This window comes from Calliphora vicina, chromosome 1 (genome assembly GCF_958450345.1).
Source record: "Calliphora vicina chromosome 1, idCalVici1.1, whole genome shotgun sequence".
Lineage (NCBI taxonomy): Eukaryota > Metazoa > Arthropoda > Insecta > Diptera > Calliphoridae > Calliphora > Calliphora vicina.
The window spans coordinates 96954238-96971068 of NC_088780.1; the positions used below are offsets into that span (position 1 = coordinate 96954238).

Below are 16831 nucleotides of genomic sequence, written 5' to 3' on the forward strand. Positions count from 1 at the left end.
ACTAATATTTTTTAAAATGCGAATAACTCGTAAACTATAAGAGATAATAGAGATTGTAGATCTCGTCTAGTAGAATCCTTATAATGTAAAAACCTTTCAAATCGAATGGCGAACAAAAATTTTGCATAATTTTTAATTTTTGATGGGATTGGCCCCTTTGTTGTTTTAAGCCCAAATTCAAAACATAAACTCAACAAAATTTTATTCAATTCGTGTTATTCGTTTAGAAGTTACAAATTTATTTCCACTTTTTTTCAGTTCCCCCACTGTGTGGCTAAACGAGACTAGAAGTTATTCTGATTTGATTGTTATACTTGAAATCCGGTCCATTAATTTTGAAAATTCTTATCATCGCATGTCGCATGAATTGTGTTTTGCCTTTTCAACATAAGCTCAAACATAGACAATAGTTATGTAGGGTAAACGAACACACAAAAATACAATTAAAATCGAAACAAGTAAAAATTATTTGACTTGAAAAACAAAAGTTGGCGTACTTGTAGCGTAACGAATGAAAAGTGGGGAAGGGAAGCTAAAGACCATGTCTTAAAAATTTAAACATTTCTTAGTAAGTATATAAGTATATATGCCAGTGTGTATGTAGCGCCAACTTCACTCATGTGTGGGTTTACTGTTTCAAACTTCCACACCAACAAATACGTATTATTTTGTGGCATTATACAAAAGTATTAAATAATAAACTTTATTTCTTTAAGCCGGTATACTTGTGCAAAAAAAAGATGAAAACAATTGCAAACCGTAAAGCATTTCATTAAAGAAGAAACTCAGTTTACATAGAAACACTGAAACGTTAAGACGTTTAAGCCAAAGTAGGCAAAGCGCGGCACATTATTCCAAAGGATATGTTTGAGAATTTAAATAAATTTATAATATTTTACGTGTACAGCTTAGTGCTGGCCACTAAAGCGTGGGCGATAACAGTGGAAAATGAATATTTTTCATCGGTGGCGGGTTTGGAAAATTTATTCAAAACGGAAGTGCAACTGTTAGCGGAAATGCAAAATTATATTTATAATTTGCAACAACATATTGATGTGTTGCAAAGGTAAAAACAATTGTGGTAAAACCAAAAAAACAAAAATTACATTGTTAAAAATTATGTACAAAACAATTTATCAATTAATTGATTTCCCCCAAATTTCGATAATTAATTTATGCGGTAATGCATGCTCACGGAAATTCGTAGAGTTGAGTGCACTGAAATATAGGTATTGTGTTGTTGCTATGGCTGGCTGTAACATGTTTGCCTGCAACATGCAATGTATTTGCAACCTAAGTATGTGATCAATGTGTGAGTGTGTGAATGTGTTGAGAGTTTGTTAATTTGTAGACATTTCAATCATTCAAGTGTGTTTAACAAGATTATTCAATTTTAAACAAACAAAGGACTTTAATTTATAAGGCAAACTACCATGTCCAACTATTGCAGCAATTACTGCTTATGAACATTAAGCCCAAGTACTCTCAAGTCAAATGTGCAACAATCAAACTAATTAGCACCTATTCAAATGAGCAGATATTTCTGAAAGGAAAATAACAAAATTGTTAAGACATAAGTACCCACTATGAGCTTATATTTTGTTGATGTTCGTTTTGTATATACTGGCTTAACAGACGACTAAATTACATTTGATCTTAATTAAAAACAATTTAAATTATTATTTACTTTTTTCCAAAATAAAAATTCCAATTAAAACTTGTTATTTTATTTCTAAATTTCACTAAAATATATTAAAAATTAATAAAATAAAAATTATTGAATGTGAATTTTTATTATTCTTGTTTTGAGTTTATTTGCGTTGCATTTGTAGCGGTCAAAATTTGTGTTATAATAAAAATGGCTTAGATTAAAACAATCTAACGGTTTGTGCATAGTACGTGTGAAATTATTTATGGCCATATACTTTGGACCATAACAATATAATGATGCACTTGGAGAAATTATTAAGCAAATTTGAAGGATTTATGTACATTTGAGATTTAGCAAGAAAAAAGATCGTAGAAATCTTATCTATATAAAATATTGTTTCATTAATACAAATTTTAATATATTTATATGGTTTTTATACCCTACACCGTCATATCACAGTGGTGAAGAAATGTTTTTTATACCCTACACCACCATAGTGGGGAGAGTATATTGGGTTAGTGCTGCTGTTTTTTAACGTGCAAAAATATTGTCCCAACACCCACCAATCTACTCAGGATCACTTTCTGAGTCGATTTAGCGATGTCCATCCGTCCGTCCAAACCTTGTAATCAAACTACAGGTCGCAATTTCAAAGATAATTCCACTAAATTTGGTACAGGCGCTTATATTGCCCTATTGAATTTGGCTAGAATCGGTCCATTCTTTCTCCTAGCCCCCATACGATTGCCCTATCTGAAAATAGTTAAGCTCTCATAAATATCTTAGTTATATAGATATCCAAACCAAATTCAGCAAAAATAAGTTTTATATAAGCCGAACTAGACTCACTAAATTTTCTGATGATCGGTCCACAATTAGTCATAGCTACCATATAGGTCCACTTCCGAAAATCACTTTATCTAGCAAACATTTTTTAAAAATAGTGGTCCATAATTGAATTGGTGTAAGGTATCATATGGTCGGTATCTCATGAACTATTGGAGATATTGTCCTAAGGTTTTCACCATTATCAAATAATTATATAAAATACCTTTTTTTACTCCTCAGAGGCTCCTCAAACCTTGCCCCCTTTAAAAAATGTTTACGTTTTTTCATACATTACATGCAAAATGGGTATATAAGGTTTGTGGAACTTCTGAGAAGTAAATGCAGGCTTATTAAATAAGTATTTATATTAGTGAAGACCTTAGGACTTGAAGATTGCTATTTTAGAAAAACTGAATAATTCTTTAGATTCTTCGAACGTTATTTACCTTAAAAACTAAAAAAATTATGATATGATTTTCCATAAAGAAAAATATAAAATTTGACTTAATGTAAAATTTAAATGGTTAAAATTTGGTACTTCTATAGATTTAAATGTCCTTAAATCAATTGCATTATAATTGTTGACGTTTTTTACCATGTGATAATAAAAAAAAACTTTGTAAATCTTTCAGGAACATATAGGGTTATAGAAATATGGAGCTTTTCGAGGATCGGTGATTTGCCTTTTTAGAATTTTTTACTCAAACCTAACATTTTTTTTTTTAAAGTGGCCAAGTTTGGTTATGTCTGGCGGTGTTATGTCCGCTTAAGTGAGACAAATTTACTTTATATGCTTTTGCATTAAGTTCTCTAAAGAAGAATTTTTTTTCTACAAACGAAAAAATAAATTATGGTTTTTGGGAAGAAACGTAAAAAATACGGCCCATTTTACATTTTCCAACTTTGGATGCGAGTAACTTTTTATAGGAACGAGATAACTGTTAGCAAGTTTGTTTTATTTAGAATCTTATCACCAATATCGCTGATATTTTAAAAATATATTTCGACCTTCCGTACGCCCGTCGTATCTAAAAAATCATAAAAAGATCGAGCTAAATTTCAACTACACATGTTAGCGCATTTTTTGAAGATCACCTAAAGGACTATTTATATTTAAAACAGGATGACCGCCCCGGCTTTGCCCGGTACTAATGTTAGTTCTGCAAGTTTCTCCAAAAAATATCTCTTATTAAGAAAAGTGAGAAGTGAAACAAAGGCAATATGTATATTAAAAATTACAATTTCCGAATTTTTTATTTTTTTTTACAAACCATCTTTTGAAAATTTCGAATCGAATAAAAAAAAATCAGACAAATCGCTCCAGTTCTCACGTGATGCCATTACATACAAGGACCATTTCATTTTTATATATATAGATTTGTTTAAAAAATTTGAGTGAATAAATTTGAGGGGCTACGCACTGGGCTCCATTACCGCTAGGAAGCTGAATAAATGCAAATCAATTCGAAAATGCCTCAGCTCCAACCATGAGAAATTTCGTAATAATATCTGCAATAGTTCCCGATATATCGAATTATTTCCAATAAAAAAAACGTTTCTAAACCACTGTGCATAGTGGGTAGGGTATATTTTTAACGTGCTGATGTTTGTATCGTGCAAAGATATTGTCTTAACACCCACCTTAAAGTTTACCAATCTGCACAGGATCACCTTCTGAGTCTATTAAGCGATGTCCGTCCGTCTGTTTAATTTTTTCTTCTTTTTTATATGAAAACTTTTCGGTTTTGGGGGTTGGGGGAGAATTCCTATTTCAGCCACTCTGGATCAGCCCCTGAATTCCGTATTTTGCTTCTTCAGAAAAATTAAAATGAAAATTACTTTCGGAATGAAACCACTTTCAGTTTTTTAAGAGGAATAGATATCTGATTGTAATTATTTGGTTTTCTAAAAATTTTAATCAGTTTCTGTACCAAACCTTCACATTTGTTTTAATATGATAAACTCTGTCAAATTAAAATCAGAAATACAGAATTATGAAATATTTTTGGAATTAATAAAGTACACGGAATCTGAAGAACCTAAAACGAAATCGATCGGAATAAAAATTATGGAATTGAAACCATTCCGAACAAAATGTCTGACAGGAGCCCATATATATGGTAGTTATGATTACGATGAACATATTTTTTTTTAAGAAGGAGAAAAATCTTTTCTCAAGCTGTTGTTTTCATATAAAAATTGCTTTTACCGGTAAAATATAGCTTTAAGATACACGATAAGATAGTAGAATTATTGTAAAAATAAAAATTTTTACAAATAAGAACATTTGTATGGGGTCTAGGTGAAATAATGGACCGATTTCAGCCAGTTTCAATAGGCTTCGTCCTTTTCGTCCCGAAAAAATAATATGTACCAAATTTGATCGAAATATCTTCAAAATGGACAGCCAGCCGACCAGCCAGACGGACGGACGGTGATTCTAAGTCGATCGGTATACTTTAAGGTGGGTGTTAGTCTAATATTTTTGGGCGTTACAAACATCTGCACAAACGCATTATACCTACTATGGTGGTAGGGTATAAAAATATAATTTGTACTTTAAAATGTCACAAAAAACAGAAAAATAACAAAAACTTCAAAAAGATAAAAAACGTTTTAAAATTCAGTTTTACTTTTACAAAATGAACATGAAAAATAACTAATTATAATATTTTTCAAAGGAATAAATTTGCTTGTTTTTATTTTGTTTTAAATATTCTTTAATATCTGTACAGTTTTGTTCATAATATAATTTTCTAATTAAAATTACTTTAATGGTATCTTTGTCTTTATTTGAGTTTTTTACACTTGTCCAAATATTGTTTAAAACAGTTGAGGCATTTGACCCAGTAAATATAGAAAAAACTCTACAAATTTAAGAATATCTACAATAGCAAACTTTTTTCTTGAAAATGTTTGAAAAAAGATTTTTTATTTTTCTAAACTCGTATAATTTTCAATAAGTTCTGTTGTTTTTATTTCATTATAAAACGAATAAGAAATTGTAGTCAGTCAAGCCCTACTATGTGATACCCTACACCGCTTTGACAAATGAGTACAAACAGAGCGTCATATGCGGGAAGTTTTGCATTACTTTTTCAATTTTACAAAAAGTGCCGCTGAAGCACAGCGATTACTCAACGACGCTTATGGTGAATGTGTTTCATCGGTTTCAACGTGAGAGTGATAATTTGTGCGGTTCAGAATTGGTGATTTCGACACGGAATACAAATATCGCCAAGAATTGGAGGCATTAATCCATGAAAATTGTTGTCAAACTCTACAAGAGTTAGTAAAGTCATTGTAAGCTACTCAATCACCTATTTCAAAACGTTTGCAAGCACCAGGATTCATCCAATAGCTGAGAAATTGGGTATCATACGAATTAAAGCAGAGAGATCTTGAAAGATGATTCTGTATCTCCGAAATGATTTTTGAACGCTATAAAAGAAAATCATTTTTTCTCCGAATCATTACTTGCGATGAATGTATCCATTACGATAACCCGAAGCGTAAGAGATCGTATGTGAAGACGGACCAACTAGCCGAATCAACACCAACGCCAAATATCCATGACGCAAAGGTAATGCTCTGTATATGATGTGACCAAGGGGTTCCGAGCTGCTGAAATCTGGCCGGACCATGAAAGGGAACCTGTACCGAATGCAACCGATTCGTTTGAAGAGAGTATTGGCCGAAAAACCTCCAGAATATTCGGGAAGCCATGAAACCGTAATATTCCAATATGACAATGCTCGATCACATTATGCAATAACTGAAAATATATATATTTCAGAGCACTTACCAAGAAATTTGGACAATTGCCCAATTTCTGGAAAACAATTTTTGAACCCCAGTTTTTGAAAAACATACCAAAAATATATAAATATCTAGATAAAGATCTTGACAAAAAAATATCCACAAAAATAACTTAGTTCTTCTTTTATAAATACTCTTCAATAGTAGTAGTCTGTGATCTTTTTAATATATCCTATAGAATAGAATTTTTATTTTATTTACTTTTACTGGTTTAAAACCAAAAAGGCTGTATCAAAAAGGTAGTAAGTGCTAATAACTTCTGTTTTCTTTCAATAAATATAAGTAAACAATATATTTTATTTTAAATGTTAAAACTTAAATTTAATTTGTCATCTATTAAATAAGACCAGTAATTTAAAAGTGGGTAAATACATTAAAAATGTATCATAAATAAAATTGACAGAAAACAATGTTCCAATTGAAACAAAACGAATGCATTAAAATGAAAGTTCTTTATTTATATTGAAAAGTTGTTCATATGGTAAGAGTATCAAATTTCAACGAAATTTTTCGGCTGTTGCGGTTAGACTAGTTTTTGAAATGTTGTTTGTTTTGATGGGGTTATTTGATCTGTTACCGTGATCCATTTAATATACAGCATTTGGTTTGTTCCTGGAACTGAACTTAAGGTAGAAATACTAGATGTATCGTAGAGGAAATGTATCTCTCTTTTCATTTTCCTTAGGAATTTCATAATGAATTTAAAAAAAAAAAACTGATGGATGATTACTATGAACTTATTAATGCTATGTACTGTGGTTCCAAATCAAAATTTGACTTTATCGGTCATAAATGTTTAATTTATAAATGTATCTCCACAAGTTGCGCTCCAAATAAGTTTTATATATACAAAATTCATATCACCAAATTTTGTTACGATCGGTCCATAATTAGTCATAGCTCCCATATAGACACGCTTCCGAAAATCACTTTAACGTGCATAAATCGCTTAAAAATGTTGGTATACTCACAAAATTCAACATAGTAAACTTTCATATAGACACAAATCACACGACCTAATTTCATGGTGATCGGTCCATAAATGGTCATAGCCCCCATATAAGGCCCACTTCCGAAAATCACTCAAAACTATAAATTATTGAAATTTTAAAAGAAAAATGTTTTTGCTCTTTTACTTAGTGTAGGTTATTATACTTTCTTACTTGTTTTATATAGAATTTGTGTCTCCGATTCCAAAAAAATTGTTTAAAAGATCAATATAAACTTTTTTTCAAGTTACAGTAGGGTCTAGACATATAAAAATCAGTAATAAAAAAATTTACGTTTATATGTGGATTTTGTGTTTCTGAATCAAAACCAAAAAAATTAAAAAGATCTGCATTAACTATTAACGATTCTTCGACATTTTTTAGAAAACGGTTTCTGGTTTCTTCGAAAAATGCAATTTAATATAAACCGGTTTTCGTTTCGGTTTTTTAATAACAACCGTTTACCCGTTTTTTTTTTGGAAAAAAGAAGAAAAAAGTTTTATTTATTAAAAAAATAGTTATTAAAATGAAAACAGTTCATTGAAAAACAAAGCAAAAGAAAAATGATATCATATAATTATGATAAAGAATAAACAGGTATTCTAATAACAAAAAATAAAATAATTTCAAAAAATAATTTAAAAAAAAAATTGTTTGAAATTAAAATTAATTTTTTTCTAAAATTGGTTGATATTTTATGAATTTTGTTTAATTTCAAATGTCAACAACTACGTAAGGTTTTAGAAAAACAAATTGGGAAAAATATCTATAACCTAAGTCACCTAAGGCATTTGGGTCATATTTGACCTGGAGAACTAATCTTGAATTTTAGATACGCAATTAAGTTAAATGTTTTCAGAGCTTTGGTACCATAATACCTTCTGAACATTATATTTGTTTGAAAACTGTAATTCCCCAGTTAGATACCAAATCTAGTTTTTCTTATCCTTCATAAGGTCTTTGGGTCAAATTAGACGGATTTTGAAATTAAAATTGAATTTTTTCAAAAGGTGGGTGGTTGATATTTGTCATATTTTTTTACTTTTAATTAATTTCCAATGTCAAAAACTACGTTAGGTTTAAAAAAAATTGGCAAAAAAAATATATATTTTCTTTTTGGATCAAATTTTACCCGAAAATCGTTAACTTCAGCAAATTTTAACACATTATAAAGGCTAAAATAATCACTTAAGAATAAAACGATTTATAGTACATCGGTTTTTTTTAAAGTTACATTTTTTAATACACTAAAATCCATAAAAACACACTTTTAGAAAAAACAGGCTATTCGAGGATAAAAACCAGGAATCTTCGATATCGAAATGTGAACTTCTCAAAAAAAACCGAAACCGACTTAACCAAAAAACCGGGCCGATCACCCTACTAGATACATATATAAAAATCAATAATAGAAAAATCAATGTTTTTATGTGGATTTCTTTTCTCTGAATTATTTTATTAATTTTAAGAAAATAATTACATAAATATTTTAACAAAAACTAATTTTAATAATATGGTAAACTACTTTAAGAATATAATTATTTTTTTGATAACTATTCGTCCAAATTATCAGTATCATTATTCAAAGTATTACAGTACGCTTGAAACAGTTTTCCCATTTTACACTTCACTTTCAAATGTTTTTTTCTGACCATTATTTAAGAAAGAATTCTGACCAGTATATACAAATTTGTCATGATACTAATGGTACTAATTTTGACACATACAAACTTTGGCACATTATACAACTGTTAAGTGTTTTTACATCTTTCAAAAAAGTATTTTCGTTGAGTAGTGTAATTGATAATAATAGTATACAGCATATATTAGGTTGAGTTTATTATACTTAAATAGTTCATGAAATTAAAACTCATACCTGCCTTAAGACAAAATTAAAAAAAAAATAATATTTCTAAAAATTCCATTGCGTAAAAACTAAAAAAAAGTATTTCGTATTTTTTTATACAGACATTCCCCAGAAGTTTCTTTAAATGATGTATATAGTCATTGGACGGGCTTCGACGGTCTTTTTATTGGCAAGCTATATAATATTCTTAGAAAACAAAAATATCAGTATATTTGAGACCCAAGTTTAAAGGAGAAAATGGAGAGGCCCATAAATATAAGATATATACTTAATAAAAGCTTATATCAATATTTATCCATTTTTTGAAGTATGCATTTCTATATGGTAAAAAATTTAGATATATATTAATTTAGTAAAGGAGTAAAATATTAAAAAAAATTACCGAAAATATGATTCAAGATTTTTTGAACTTCTGGTGCATCTGTCGAGAAAACGAAATGTCCAATTGAAAAACCCATTTGTATTGGAGGAGAGCAGATTGTCAGCTTCCGAGAAAATATCGTTTTTCCAAATTCTGAAGATACTGATTTTTATAATTTTGTCCACCTAGATTTTGATTTAGAACCACAGTGCAATGTAATGGTAATAAAATTGAGTAAAGTTGAAAATGGGTACTAAATGCATAACAGCTTATTTTCTATATGAAAGCCAAAGAAATTTGCACACGATCCATTTTGAAAACTATAAAACCTGTCACACATTTTGTTCGGAATGATTTCAATTCCGTAGTTATACCCTACACCACCATAGTGGGGAGGGTATAATGCGTTTGTGCAGATGTTTGTAACGCCCAAAATTATTAGTCTAACACCCACCTTATACCGTATACCAAGTATACCGATCGACTTAGAATCACTTTCTGAGTCGATTAAACGATATCCGTCCGTCTGGTCAGCTGGCTGGCTGTCCATGTAAACCTTGTGCGCAGAGTACAGGTCGCAGTTTTGAAGATATTTCGATGAAATTTGGTACATATTATTTTTTCGGCTCAAGGACCAAGCTTATTGAAACTGGCTGAAATCGGTCCATTATTTCACCTAGCACCCATACAAATGTGCTCCCGAAATTGGACTTTATCGGTCATAATTCCACTCCAAATAAGTTTTATATACACAAAATTCATGTCACCAAATTTTGTTATGATCGGTCCATAATTAGTCATAGCTCCCATATAGACCCGCTTCCGAAAATCACTTTAACGTGCATAAATCTCTTAAAAATGTTGGCAATCACTCAAAATTCAACATAAATAACTTTCGTATAGACATAAATCACGCGACCTAATTTCATGGTGATCGGTCCATAATTGGTCATAGCCCCCCCGAAAATCACTCAAAAATATAAATTATTGAAATTTTAAAAGAAAAATGTTTTTGCTCTTTTACTTAGTGTAGGGTATTATATGGTCGGGCTTGACCGACCATACTTTCTTACTTGTTTTTATTTCGATCGATATCGTTTTAGGTTCTTCAGATTCCGTGTAATTTATTAACTCCAAAAATATTTCATACATAATTCTGTATTTCTGATTTTAATTTGACAGAGTGTTTAATACTAAAACGATTTTAGAAAAACAAATAATTACAAGAAAATATCTATTCAATTTTGAAAACTTTAAGAAATTTTCGTTTTACTTTTTCTGAAGAAGCGAAATACGTAATTAATTCCACTTTCGATCGGAATGGAATTCTGTGACAGTCCTGTATGGAACCAGTGGAGATATTAAGTAATATATTGAACATTCGCTAGACAAAGCTATCAAATGATGATTGTGATAGCTTGTTATAAAGTAGTTTTTGGAGATACATTGATTTCTTTTCAAATAAACAGTATTAAACAGTAATCACTTATTTTAAACTTTTTTCAAAATGCCACACACTTTCATTAAGAATTCATTAGTTCAAAAAAACGTTTAATTGCTTCCATATAAACAATTCTGGTTCTTTTTCAACTTTTTAGTGAAATCAATTTCGTACATCAAGAACACGATGATGCTTCAAAAGATCTTGAGGGCTACCTTAACAATCCCATAAATGCGTATCGTTTGATAAAACGTCTCTACAGAGATTGGCCAACATTTGAAGAGTCTGTTACGGTTGATGCCACACGTACAAGTAAATTTGAGACACATACTTTGTTTTGTTTGCGAAATCGTAAAAATGATTTTTTTGTATTTCCCTTTAGATTATTTAGAGAATTTGATTGAAATGAAACAAAATCTAAGTTTTCCCACACAAAATGATATGGTTGGTTCCACATTGGCCTTGGTGCGCTTACAGGAAACATATCAATTGGATGTCTCACAAGTGGCTAGTGGCATATTAAATGGTGTAAAATATGGGTGAGTGTGGAGATGTGTTTGATAACATGATGATGATGATGATGATGATGATGAAGATGAAGATTTGTAGATGTTAATCCGCTAATTGTGTGTTTAAATTACTTGAATACAAAAAACAAAAAAATTTTAGTTCCTCTATGTCATGGCAAGATTGTTATTTAGTTGGTGAATATTTGTTTGCCATGCAAGATTATAATCATACTATACCTTGGCTCAAACAGTCTACAAAAATGTTGATGGCTGGTGATTTTAGTGATGATGAGATGACTTTGGAGTTTATAGAAATAATTGCCGAATATCATAAAACAATAGGTAAGTAGTTAGTTATGTATGTACTTAGTAAAGTCAATGCAATCATGATAATTTGGTAAATAGAGAAAAAATAATTTAAAACTTGTAGGAAACAGTATTTTTCTTAAGTTAAATCACTAATAGTATTTATACCCTACACCACCATTTGTGCTGATGTTTGTAAAACTGTCTAAAATCATTCAGGAAAATAAATTATTGAAATTTTAAAAGAAAAATATTTTTGTCGGGCTTGACCAGTCATACTTTCTTACTTGTTTTTTATTACAATCACTTTCTAATATACTTTGCATTACGACAACTATATTAGAACATTATGAAACCCAACTTATAAACGAAACCGTGTAACTCATAAAGACCAAGGAAAGGTTAAACTATCTGCAATAGAATTAGAATGATTATCAAATTAATAATAAACATGTAAGAAAGTATTGTCGGTCAAGCCCGACCATACAATACCCTACACTAAGTAAAAGAGCAACAAAATTTTTCTTTTAAAATTTCAATAATATATATTTTTGAGTGATTTTCGGAAGTGGGCCTTATACGGAAGCTGTGACCAATTATGGACCGATCACTATGAAATTGGGTCGTGTGATTTATGTCTATATGAAAGTTAACTATGTTGATTTTTGTGAGTATACCAACATTTTTAAGCGATTTATGCACATTAAAGTGATTTTCGAAAGCGGGTCTATTTGGGAGCTATGACTAATTATGGACCGATCGTAGCAAAATTTGGTGACATGAATTTTGTATATATAAAACTTAATTGGAGCGGAACTTGTGGAGATACATAAATGAATTAAACATTTATGACCGATAAAGTATAATTTCGGAAGTACATTTGTATGGGGGCTAGGTGAAATAATGGACCGAGTTCAGCTAATTTCAATAGCCTTGGTCCTTCGGCCGAAAAAATAATATGCACCAAATTTGATTGAAATATCTTCAAAATTGCGACCTGTACTCTGCGCACAAGGTTTACATGGACAGCCAGGCAGCCGACCAGCCAGCTAGGCGGACGGACGGACATCGTTTAATCGGCTCAGAAAGTGATTCTAAGTCGATCGGTATACTTTAAGGTTGGGCGTTACAAACATCTGCACAAACGCATTATACCTTCCCCATTATGGTGGTGTAGGGCATAGACAACAACTAGATAGGTAACTGAGAGCCAAAAACCTAAGTCTGTTGTCAGAAACCTAATTCATGAGAATGTATTGCATGTATTTTGTATCACCCGTATGTGTGATTTTACTCTCTACTTCCGTTCTATGCGTTTATTCTATGATGTATAATTGTATAATTGTCAAACATTTTTTTATTTTTTTTAAATATTTTTTTTTCGAAATACATATTGAAGAAATAGCTATGTAACTAAACTATTTGGGACACATTTTGCTAAGAACTAAAGGTAATAAGTTACATGGATGATAAAAAACACCTGCCTGGCCAAAATGTAAAATTTTGACCCTCTAACTGAGAGAGTTATCGACCGAGAGTTTCATCCCGATCGGAAGGCATCGATTTCAAAAGTTGGTTCACTTGACATGAAATACCCCATATATATAACCCCTTGTTCATAATGAAATTTTAAATTTATAAAACTAATTTTGTACCTATATATTAGAGTGGGACCGATTTGAAATTGTCGGATTTCAAAGAAATTTTGTTTTTGGTCACAAATTTGTTAAAATTATTACTTAAAATTATATTTCGAAGCCTATTCTATAATAACGCAGGTCTAAAATGATATTGGTGCCGCCAACTAGCTACTCAATCAGCAATTTAAAAACGTTTGCGAGCAAGAGGATTCATCCAAAAACAAGGGAATTGGTTAACATACGAATTGAAGATGAGACGAGAAACCTTGAAAGACGATATTGCATGTCCGAAATGAGTACGAACGCTATAAAAGAAAATAATTTTTTCCCCGCTTCATTACTTGCTATGAAAAATGTATCCATTACGATAACCCGAAGCATAATAGAACGTACGTGAAGCTCGTCCATCCAGCCGAATCGACACCAAAGCAAAATATCTGCGGCGATTAGGTAATGCTCTGTATTTTGTGGGGGCAAAAGGGTCCTATCTATTATTAGCTGCTGAAATCTAACCACACCATAAAAGAAACCTGTACCGAATGCAACTGATTCGTTTAAATACATATGCCACCAGACATGAAATATTCCATCATGACAACGCTCGATCACATGTTGCAATACCTTTTAAAAAGTATTTATAGTCAAGACCGTGTCCCTTCCGACTAACTACTACTTGTTTCGACCTACACAGAACTCTCACTCTTGGATACACTTCACTTTGGAACATAGTATCCGATATTGGCTTGATTCGTTATTGGCTTCAAAAGATGAGCAGTTCTTTTTGCTTGGAATCCATATGTTGCCAGAAAGATGGGAAAAGGTCATAGCTAACAATGTCCAATACTTTGAATAAATGATTCAATTTTCTAGAAATTGCAGGTGTAAAAAATAAACCATTTTATATTTTATTAAATTATTTTACAGGTTAGAAATTATTTTTTTAAGATTTTCCTCGATTGAGGTCCTTAGGACAATTCCGAGCGATACTCCAGCAGTATTCTGGTATCTATCTTCCATCGCTTTTAAATTCAGATGGAAACTTTCTCCATCCACGATTTTAAGGAAACTTGTCTTAATGCAGATAGTGTACTTTGATGATCATAAGTACAACATATAAGATTTATAAAGCTAATTAAAAGGTACATAACTAATTCCTCGTACCTTTCAGCCTTTTGATTTTGTGAACAACGGCAACAAAATATTTCCAAGCCGTTGCTTCTAAATCATTCATTGAATGAATCGTTGTCTTTTATTAAAAGTCATATTTGTGGACCATTAAAAATATCAGATTTTAGCTTTTCCGTAATCAAACCTGGAAACTTTCTTGAAAGAAAGGCAAGATATGGACCAGTTTAATCTAATGCGTTAACAAAAGTCCCAATTTGATAGTATTTTATTCATTGATTTTATGAACACATTTCTTCTGTATTTTTTTAATCAGTTCGGTTAATAAACTAAAATATATATATTTACGAAATATATTTAAGTAAATTGAAATTATTATCTTAAATTATTGCATCCATTTAAAGTTGATTTCTTTTAGGTGACTTTAAATCAGCCATGGAACTCATCAGTTACATACTCAGCAAAGATGAGACACGACAAAGTGCTTTGGAAACTAAAGTGTATTTGCAGCAAGTCATAAGTGAGGGCAAACTGGAGGGGCTAATGTATCAAAATATTTCCAACCAAAATCACTATCATGTAAGTTTTCTTAAAAAACAAAAACGTTTAACAAGCCAACATTAATTTACAATTCCCTCCAATAGAACACCAATGAATATAAACTGTATGAAAAAGTGTGCCGTGGCGAATTTGAGCACTTGTCCAAACAGCAGCAAAGTCGTTTGGTCTGTAGACATCACACCAACAATCATCCTTATCGTTTGCTGCAGCCCTTTAAGCTCGAGGAGTTATCGTTAGATCCTTATATCGTATTTGTGCACAATGTTATAAGTGATCACCAAATGGAGGTCATTAAAGAAATGGCTCAACCTTATATGCAAAGATCAACAGTGTTTTCAAAAGATGGCGGTCATTCGGAAGTCACTTATTATCGTACTAGTAAAACCGCTTGGTTCAAATATGCTTATCACAATTACACCACACAGTGGTTAAGGCATGTGAATCATTTGACGGGGCTTAATACAGACAATGCAGAAGATTTGCAAATAGCTAATTATGGCTTGGGCGGACATTATGAGCCACATTTTGATTTCTTTACGGTATGAGAAATATTCCTTATACTACATACATAAGTATGTTAACATTTTCATTGCAGGATGATTTTACTACCTATGAAAAGGAGGGAAATCGTATTTCTACCGCTATTTTCTATGTAAGTATAATCTAATTTTGATTGTAATTGATATAAATATGGTTGAATTTCCCTCCAGCTCGCCGACGTGGAGGAAGGTGGTGGCACTGCCTTTCCTTTTTTAAATATTTTGGTGAAACCCCGCAAAGGTGCCATGTTATTTTGGTATAATCTACATGCCTCAGGTGATGGTGACTATCGCACCAAACATGCTGCTTGTCCCGTACTGAAGGGCTCAAAATGGAGTAAGTTTTGTGATGTTAAAGTGACAAGTATTTCTTATTAATTTATTTTAATATTTTGTGTTTATATATAGTTGCCAATGTGTGGTTAAGAGAACCTGATCAGTTCAACACTAGACCCTGTGATCTAACAACAAATCATGAAGTATCTTTAATGTATAAGGATTATAATTAATAAAGACTAGCAAGTATTTCAAAACACATGAATGGTTTATGATTATTATTTATAACCAAGAAAACTGGAAATATGCGCATAAACTATGCAATAAAAACTGAAGAATGTGCTTTTAAAATTTCTAAAATATTGTCACGTTTTTACCTTTTTAAAATGGTGGTTTATTTCCTTTAAGTATACCGTATACATTGCACCATGGAAAATTTTGGTCATTTTCGGATCAAAACTCTGTAACTTTTGAATGGATGAGTATTTCTGTAATATTTATTCTCTCTTGAATAGATGGGATTGTATTTTCGAATATAAAAATCGAATCATTATAAAAAAAGTTATGAACGCTTAAAAATACATTTTTTTTAGTTTTTATATAAAAGTGAGATGTTAAAAGCGTATTTTCTCATTGGATTTATAAGTCTTGCTGAGTCCATTAGAAATTGTGCCAAACAGTTTCAGAAACACCCTCCAATTCAGAAGTTATTCTAAAAACCGTTTTCAGTGATGTTCGTCAAATCAGTCAGTTTTAGTTTATTTTGATATGAAAGCTTTTAAAACTTAATACCGATCATAAAGCAAATTAAGTTCTTAACAAAACGTGGTTTTAATTTTTCAAATCGGAAGAAAATTGTAAAAGTTATGCCACTTTTCATTAACACCTCTTTTAGTATTTTCTCCCCTCAGCGCATATG

The 16831-nt window shown here is 31.0% G+C and overlaps 1 protein-coding gene across 1 annotated transcript; it reads left to right on the plus strand.

Moving 5' to 3' along the window:
- The first annotated feature begins 803 nt into the window (after positions 1-803).
- Positions 804-16169, plus strand: LOC135954062 (prolyl 4-hydroxylase subunit alpha-2-like). Its single transcript, XM_065504151.1, has 9 exons — positions 804-1066; positions 11114-11268; positions 11339-11495; positions 11626-11807; positions 14955-15115; positions 15181-15636; positions 15693-15749; positions 15808-15973; positions 16045-16169. The coding sequence occupies exons 1-9, from the start codon at positions 864-866 to the stop codon at positions 16143-16145; spliced, it is 1638 nt and encodes a 545-aa protein (XP_065360223.1). The 5' UTR covers positions 804-863; the 3' UTR covers positions 16146-16169.
- Positions 16170-16831: the final 662 nt, after the last annotated feature.